This window comes from Sinocyclocheilus grahami, unplaced genomic scaffold, assembly GCF_001515645.1.
Source record: "Sinocyclocheilus grahami isolate Dianchi unplaced genomic scaffold, SAMN03320097.WGS_v1.1 scaffold24.1, whole genome shotgun sequence".
Classification (NCBI taxonomy): domain Eukaryota; kingdom Metazoa; phylum Chordata; class Actinopteri; order Cypriniformes; family Cyprinidae; genus Sinocyclocheilus; species Sinocyclocheilus grahami.
The window spans coordinates 1,297,262-1,306,679 of record NW_015505203.1 but is presented as its reverse complement, the minus strand read 5'-3'; the positions used below and the strand labels follow the sequence as shown (position 1 = coordinate 1,306,679).

General features: G+C 38.4%; 1 protein-coding gene across 1 annotated transcript in view; it reads right to left on the bottom strand.

Moving 5' to 3' along the window:
- The window catches only part of rcor2 (REST corepressor 2), a 9,263-nt gene extending 5,881 nt beyond the window's left edge, over nt 1–3,382 (bottom strand). Inside the window, exons 1-4 of the mRNA XM_016246764.1 lie at nt 3,264–3,382; nt 2,910–2,966; nt 2,535–2,615; nt 516–568 (exon numbers count right to left, since the gene is read on the bottom strand). Of these exons, the coding sequence (XP_016102250.1) occupies nt 516–568; nt 2,535–2,615; nt 2,910–2,966; nt 3,264–3,372 (300 nt within the window). The 5' untranslated portion in view covers nt 3,373–3,382. The remainder of the gene's footprint in view (nt 1–515; nt 569–2,534; nt 2,616–2,909; nt 2,967–3,263) is intronic.
- Between the last annotated feature and the right edge of the window lie 6,036 nt (nt 3,383–9,418).

Below are 9,418 nucleotides of genomic sequence, written 5' to 3'. Positions count from 1 at the left end.
CCTTCTGAAATCAAGTGTGTGCTGTGATTGGTTAGCTGGGCCAGTGTGTGCTGTGATTGGCAGCACTTGGCACCTGGTCGAGAAATGACATGCCCCTTACCATAGCCGCCTGTGAGCTTCAGTGTAAATATTGCGTCAAAATCAAATCAGTTTGAGCGCGATTTAAACCCGGATGATTGTAACCACTCTAAGTTCGTCTGCCTTGGGAAAGCTAGCGTGTCTCCGACATAGTGATAACACTCGTTGCCTTCTCTAGTGCAGCTCAACCAGGTCTCATCCCATTCGTCGATATTTGTGATATCACAAATCCCGGAAAATATGCGTTGTAGTCCAAACGAGTCGTTCGTTGTAGTTTTTGAAAAGTGATTTCTGTTAAATAAAATATCTCCTTTTGAAGTGGACTTTGAGCTTTGCAACTTTGCAGATCTTTTTTATGCTCAAACAGCAACATTACAGACTAGCTAAAGTTGAAAAAGTGAAAAAGCATAATAGCACCCCTTTAAGCAAAATGGTACCTGTTCCATGTTGTATCCGTGCTTCTCTTTGGCCATCAAAATATATTCATCCACTGAGAGTGAGAGAATGGAAAATGCAGTTTCTTTACAATCCAACATGGCAGATTTGGTGACAGTGTACAAAGGATATGGGTATTATTTAACTACCTCACAACAAAATACACAACCATGATTATATAACATTATAATACGTAGGGCTGGGAAAATAAATTGATGCATAGCGAATCGAGAAATGATTTAGCATCGATTCTGAGATTTTCCGAATGCATCGCGATTCTTTCTTGAGTCGATTCTGAGCTTAGTTTTGAAAAGCAGATGGCACTGCATGCTTTAGAAACAGCCGTACTCTGCTTGTTTCCAAATTTTTACACACACTTGAACCTAAACTAATCATTCATAAAATTAGAAAAGGTTGAAGCGAATTACAAGAGTGTTCACAGTGGGCTGTGTTTACATTAATCTCACGTCATAAAAGCATTCTGAGTTGAGGTGAAATTACATGCCACAGCCGAACACACAAAGTGCTCTTTAGCACTCTTCTTCATGAGCATTTGAGTGTGCGGATAAAAACTAGATTAGAGTGCCGTCTGCTGTTAAAATCTAAGCTCAGAATCGATCCACAAATCGATTTATCGTCCCAGCCCTAATAATACGTTACGAGGCATCACAATAACATAATAGAAAATAAATAATGCAAATGCATATAAATAAAACAGCTGTGAATCAATTCAAAATAATGATAGAGTGGGTTTCGATTTGATTCAAATGTGATTTTTTTTTTGTCATTTCAAAAAGACTCAATCGGATTTGATACTTTACTTTAAATCATTTAGCAGACGCTTTTATCCAATGCGACTTACAAATAAGAAAAAGTAATTAAAACTAAAAGCTAAAACTCTATAAATACTATATATATATATATATATATATATATATATATATATATATACACACATTTAAGAAAATAAATAAATTAAATAAAAATGACAAATGCATACATTTCAAAACTAAACATTTAAATGAAAACAAAAAAAATAAAGCTAAAAACTAATTTAAATATTAAAAGAACAAAAGGTACGAGTATAATAATGATTCTAACATAACTAAGCCAAACACCAAAAATCAACTACATGTGTATGTACAGCCACACACATATACATATACATATAAATATAATAAATATATATATTATTTCATTTCCATTTTGTATATTGAAGTACTGAAATAACTCAAATTAAATCAAACTAAAACTTAATAAAAAACCTATATAGACATAATAAAAAAACTAATAAAATGACAACATTACTTCAACTGTAACTAAAACTAAAATAGATAACTAATACAAATCAAACTACATTAGTTTATCAGTAACCCTAAAAAAATAACACTGAGCCAAACACACATGCTAAAATAACAACAACTTACTGACACATAGTAAGAAATGGTTATAAAAAATTAACAATATATATATAATCCGATTAACAATTGTAAAAAATAAAAACTGCTTTAACTTGAAGTGTAAACTACATTACCAGAGATTATACAGCCACTTTAATCAAATTAACATTATCTCAAAATGTGACTTTGTTTCACATATACACATTTAAATTAAGAAAATGACTTAAATATTGCACATTATAAATTGTGATTAATTTGATTTTTAACATGATATTTTAAATAGATTATTGGCCAACACAAATGATTCACAATTTACAGGCAGTTTCTAGATCAATGCCTTTAAATCAGCAGGATATATATATATATTTATTTATTTGTATGCAAGCATGTATGTATGTATGTATATATATATGCATATAAAATAACAGTGCAATATTGTGAGAAAAATAATCACATCACACTTATATATGACTGTATGAGTACAGCCCTACATTATACTGGTTTCCCTTTAAAAAAATAAGAGTAGTTTCTTTTCTTTTTCTAAAGTAGTCCTCGTCAATAGCCTGAGTCAGATTCTCAGCTGTTTTTAGTCATTTCTATGTATGAATAATTGTTCCTTACACATGGCATCAGACACTTGGCTGTTTGGTGACCAGACCAGCATGCTCCTCTGGTCATTGTCACTGTAACGGGGTGCACAGTCTGTCAACACAAAGAAATATGTCTGTCACACAACACAGCAGCCTCTCTCAAATACCTCCTCTCAAACCTCGTTGTTTTTTACTTCTCTATGCCTCTCTGCTGTTTTTGTCTATATGTCTGTATACTCCAAGACTATAGCTGTGTTCTCTCCTACTCCCCATAAACTTGAGTGCACACAGAAACACCTACACACAGCCCTTTATCTTATCATGCTCATGCAGACTGTGAAAACTGCATGGATTTCAAAGATATATATTCATCTCTTCTGAGATTAACTCCCCTCTCCCTCTTTACCTGGTTTGAACTCTGGGATCTGTGCCTGGTAGTCCCCACCAACGCGGATCATACTGTCTGTTTTTTTCAAAAGAGCAAGAGGGAAAAGGACGGTCAAAGAGGGGAAAAACACAGGCAGGCAGAGTTAGAAACTGGCAGTGCATCCTCACAGAGGGCAGAGGAAGAAAAGTGGGTGGAGGGAGGGAGAGGAGGAAAAGACAACAGGGATGCTTGACAGTATACACAGACAGACACCGATATAATCAGACATTTTACACTTAAATGAAACAATTAAGATTAATACTTTGCTACCATGTAAGTGTATGAAGGTGCAGATGGTGGTTTGGAGTTTGTGTGTGAATGTGTCAGACGTACCACGTGTGTGTTCCTCATCACTGCTCTCTTCCTCAGAGTGCTGGCTGTTCCCGTTCGTGACTGTTTTGGCCCTGCTTCGGGACAGCACACCAGACCCTGATCGCTCCATCACTGATGGCATGGCTAGAGGGGAGAGAGAGAGTGTTCAAAGGGATCAGCATTGGCCTTTGTTTTCAACATCTTAAAGGGACAGTTCACCCACAAATGAAAATTCTGTCATTGTTTCCTCACCCTCATGCCATTCTGAATCTGTTTGTCTTTCTTTTGTGGAACACAACACATATTTTGAAAAATGTTTAAACTGTTTTTGCCCATACAATGAAAGTCAATGGGACCCAACATAAACATTGTGCCCGAGTAACTCATTTTATAAACCCAACGGAGACATTTTTCAAAATACATTCTTATGTGCTCCTTAGAAAAAAGGTTTAGCAGGTTTAGAATGACTTGAAAGTGAGTAAATGATGAATAATAATTTTATTTTGTGTATGAACATCTTTAATTTAGCAGCTTTTCTGATGCAGATTAATTCTCACTGACCCATCATAAGTGTTATGCATGTATGCATATATGTATGTATGTATGTATATATTGGCACTTTTCCACTGCGTGGTACGACTCGGCTCGGCACGGCACGGTTTGCGTTTCCACTGCAGTTCGTACTGCTTTAGAGTGGGTGGGATTATTCCCAATTATTTATTCGTTATAGTTGCGCCGCCTCTACTACCACGACTCCTAAAAAAACTTTTTCATTCCGCGTTGCCCCATCAAGCTCTCACTTGATCCGCTCCTCTGCTATCAACGAGAGGAACGTCTGTTCTTCCGCAACAGACAACAAAACTTTTTGGTTGTTAAAAAAAGGTGCGCTCGTTCAAAACAGTTGCGTTTGATCCTTCGCTGGCTGTGCTGATTTAAATCTAGTGGTTCTGTTGTGTTTGTGTCGCAAGTTCAGTGACGCAGGTAGTGACAATTCTCTCCGGCCAATCCGTGATCAGCAGAGTTTGCACGTCACGTTTTGGTAACGGTACGGTTCACTTGGAACCCCAACCGAGGTGGTACTAAAAAAAGTACCAGGTACCAGGTACTTTACCCAGTGGAAAACCCCCCAAAAGTGAACCGTACCGTGCCGTACCATGCAGTGGAAAAGCGCCATATGTGTCTGTGTGTGTATATACACTGAACAAAATTATAAATGCAACACTTTTATTTTTGCCCCCATTTTTCATGAGCTGAACTCAAAGATCTAAGACTTTTTCTATGTACACAAAAGGCCTATTTCTCTCAAATATTGTTCACAAATCTGTCTAAATCTGTGTTAGTGAGCACTTCTCCTTTGTCGAGATAATTCATCCACCTCAAAGGTGTGGCATATCAAGATGCTGATTAGACAGCATGATTATTGCACAGGTGTGCCTTAGGCTGGCCACAATAAAAGGCCACTCTAAAATGTGCAGTTTTACTGTATTGGGGTATCGAAAACCAGTCACTATCTGGTGTGACCACCATTTGCCTCACGCAGTGCAACACATCTCCTTCGCATAGAGTTGATCAGGTTGTTGATTGTGGCCTGTGGAATGTTGGTCCACTCCTCTTCAATGGCTGTGCGAAGTTGCTGGATATTGGCAGGAACTGGAACACGCTGTCATATACGCCGATCCAGAGCATCCCAAACATGCTCAATGGGTGACATGGCCAGCAAACTCACCAGATGTGTCACCCATTGAGCATCCCAAACATGCTCAATGGGTGACATGGCCAGCAAACTCACCAGATGTGTCACCCATTGAGCATCCCAAACATGCTCAATGGGTGACATGGCCAGCAAACTCACCAGATGTGTCACCCATTGAGCATCCCAAACATGCTCAATGGGTGACATATCCGGTGAGTCTGCTGGCCATGCAAGAACTGGGATGTTTTCAGCTTCCAGGAATTGTGTACAGATCCTTGCAACATGGGGCCTTGCATTACCATGCTGCAACATGAGGTGATGGTCGTGGATGAATGGCACAACAATGGGCCTCAGGATCTCGTCACGGTATCTCTGTGCATTCAAAATGTCATCAATAAAATGCACCTGTGTTCGTTGTCCATAATATATGCCTGCCCATACCATAACCCCACCGCCACCATGGGCAACGTTGACATCAGCAAACCGATCAGCAAACCGTTCACCCACCCGACGCCATACACGCTGTCTGTACAGTGAAAACCGGGATTCATCCGTGAAGAGAACACCTCTCCAAAGTGCCAGACGCAATCGAATGTCAGCATTTGCCCACTCAAGTCAGTTACGATGAAGAACTGCACTCAGGTCAAGACCCCGATGAGGACGCCGAGCATGCAGATGAGCTTCCCTGAGACGGTTTCTGACAGTTTGTGCAGAAATTCTTTGGTTATGCAAACCGATTGTTGCAGCAGCTGTCCGGTTGGCTGGTCTCAGACGATCTTGGAGGTGAAGATGCTGGATGTGGAGGTCCTGGGCTGGTGTGGTTACACATGGTCTGCGGTTGTGAGGCCGGTTGGATGTACTGCCAAATTCTCTGAAACGCCTTTGGAGATGGCTTATGGTAGAGAAATGAACATTCAATTCATGGGCAACAGCTCTGGTGGACATTCTTGCAGTCAGCATGCCAATTGCACGCTCCCTCAAAACTTGCGACATCTGTGGAATTGTGCTGTGTGATAAAATTGCACATTTTAGAGTTGCCATTTATTGTGGCCAGCCTAATGCACACCTGTGCAATAATCATGCTGTCTAATCAGCATCTTGATATGCCACACCTGTGAGGTGGATGGATTATCTCGGCAAAGGAGAAGTGCTCACTAACACAGAATTAGACAGATTTGTGAAAAATATTTGAGAGAAATAGGCCTTTTGTATACATAGAAAAAGTCTTAGATCTTTGAGTTCAGCTCATGAAAAATGGAGGCAAAAACAAAAGTGTTGCATTTATAATTTTGTTCAGTGTATATATACACACACACATTTTTTGTGGTTTTCCAAATAGTTGCCTCAAGTATTTTTTTTTTATCATTTACAGTGCAGTGACAAATCTTTGTATTCTGAATCTTTACCGACTTCCTCAAGTAACATTATTCCAGTGGTCACATTATATACACATCTTTTCTTTCTCTGAACAGCAGCAGTCTGTTGTGAAATGTGGTGAGGAAATTAACCTCAAATTAGTACAAATTGTGACCCTGGGCCACAAAACCAGTCATAATGGTCCATTTTGAAATTGAAATTGAGATTGAAAGCTGAATAAATAAGCTTTCCATTGATGTATGGTTTGTTAGAATAGGACAATATTTGGTCGATATAGCCTACAACTATTTGAAAATCTGGAATCTGAGGGTGCAAAAAAAAACAAAATATTGAGAAAATCGCATTTGAAGTTGTCCAAATTAAGTTCTTAGCAATGCATATTACTAATCAAAAATTCATTTTTTACGATAGGAAATTTACAAAATATCTTCATGGAACATGATATTTACTTAATATCCTAATGATTTTTGGCATAAAAGAAAAATCAATAATTTTGACCCATACAATGTATTGTTGGCTATTGCTACAAATATACCCCAGCGACTTAAGACTGGTTTTGTGCTCCAGGGTCACAATGAATTAAAATATATGTGTATGGAAATGAAGTTTGTCTCAAGACAGTGAAAGATGTGAAGGTTTAAATGCTCTCGAGCGGCAGGTGATGGACTTCACCGAGGTATCAAACCACAAAGCGCGGGATATACGCATTAGTGTAATGTTTCTAAATCTGTAACGAATTTAGATAACTTTCATTTGTTTCAGCGTCAGTAAATGAGACTTTCATTCGGTGGACAAGAAGTCTTTGTTTCGCGAATGCTTCCAGAAAATGAACGATGCCGGGAGTGAACAGTAGCGCTGACTTCCATCACCTTACAAACATGTACATGCAGTTCCAGAACAACAGATAACGTTACCATCCTTTACAAAACCAAACAATGAGCAAAGCCTTTATTTCTTAAGTGAATGCCATTGTGATAGCCAACCACCGAACTGTACCTCTCGCTGTTTTCATGAATCATAACTCAAGAGGCTGCCTGAAGTGTGATTTTGAATACACAAAACAACTACACAAACATAAAACTAAAATGTTTCTGATCTTGATGTATGGACACAAAATATCCATTGGCGAGATAAAATACTAGCGAAATCGAATACAAAATTAATCCCGCATGAATGATTCTCTTTATAACTCGCCGTCAAAAATTAAAATAAGGTTAGATATTAGCTCTTACTTTACACGCAAAACAACAAGTCGTCAAATGAAGCGTTGGCTAGGGCACGTGACCTCACGACCAGCGTCTCTGTTGACTGAAGTTGCCGTCGGGCTCAGTGTGCAACAAACCTGCGCTTCAGAGGAGCCCAAAACACTCAATATGAGGCACTGAACGGCCCTTCGCTTAACAGAGTGCCCAATCAACTCGTAATAGTGTTTCAGCGGAAAACAGTTATCGAGTGCCCCCTTAAACTCCGAGAGGTCGCATCACTCCGACCACCATCCAATCATCCGTTCCTTGTTCATTTCCCCCCGCACACCCACCAAGCAGAGAAAGAGGGTTTTTTTCAGGAGTAACAATCTCTACTCGCAACCACAGGCCTGAAGGTGTCCCTATTTTCTTTAGCAATACCATGGCTGGCACAACCTTTTGTTGTCGTGCTAGATTTGCATGGCCTTTTAGGCCGGGTTTTGTTTATTTATAAACCCTGTAACAACGGTTATATTCACTCTATCATAGACTAGTTATCGAACATGCATCAAGGTTCAGTGTGAGTTGTGGCGCAGAGGAAGCGGAGATTTTAACAGTGCTGAACTCTCTGACCCTCTCCCTTGTTTCCCCTCCTGAAAATGCCATCTCTCCCCGTCGCGAGACAGATTACCAGAAAACAAAAGGTTCGGGGCGGGGCTTCGTGACGGGCCATCTGCGGGAGGGGCGTGGCCCGGGAATATACAGCAGCGCTCGTTGCATTCAACACATGGATAGACCCTTTAAGTTATGGCTGTACCTTCTTTATAATGGTCAGGAGCAGTGGGTGTTAAACGAGGAATTCTGTCAAAAGCGTCCTAGATGTGAGGTTCTAACCGTTCTACGTGTAGTTTAAGTACCACTGGCGTTTAGATGCGCACTCGATGCAGTTCAAACCGTGCGATCATCATCTGACATACAGTAGCAGTTCCTACACAGTAGCAACTAAAGTTGCTGTCCTGTCAACTAGTGCAACCTCGTGGACAAAAGAGGTACTGCAGGGCCATTCTAGGCCTCTGATTTTTTCATTCCCTCCAAAAAAAAGTGGTCATTCACCCAAACAGAAATCTCCATTAAAATTAATTTAAATAATATTGCATTAATTAAATATGTACATAAAAATATGATACAAAGCGTTTTGTCATGTCAATTGTGCACATAATTTAGAATTCAAGAGTTTATTTGCAAAAACAGTTAACTCTGTTTTTATAAATTCTCATAAAGCATGTTTTTTATTGTGTTAGCATGTTAATATTGTGTTAGTTAGCTGTATTTTTTTTTTGTTATTATTATATTTAATCAAAACAACCCAACTGCAGTTTTTATTACAGATATTAATTGGAATGCAGGATTAAAAAAAGCATGATTTTTGAACATTTTTAAAAACGGAGTTATCTGTTTTTGCAAATGAACTCTTCAATTGTAGTTATTAATATGAACATCTGTTTGCGTTCATTTTTTAACATTCTATATGTTCTTTCTGATTACATTTGTTACAATTATGAAAAAGGTATATAATACACACAAAAAGGCAAGTTAATAACATTAACACAATTAAACAGCACAAACAAGGATTTATATTTTTTCTACGTTTGTAAGTCAGTCTGAATTTTAAAAAAAATGCAAATATATATATATTGGAAAAATTATACATGGAATGTATTCACTAGCTACTATTCAGCTCAAGACAGTGAAGATAAAAATAAAACAAAACATTTTAATATAATATGTATGCACATTATTAAACTTAAATTAAAATTACATTTCATTTTTGATTACAGTGTATTTTAATGAAGTAATTGAACTTTATTTGGACAGTATCCTCTATAATCAGTAGGGCTGTGAATCTTTGGGTAGACAGCGTT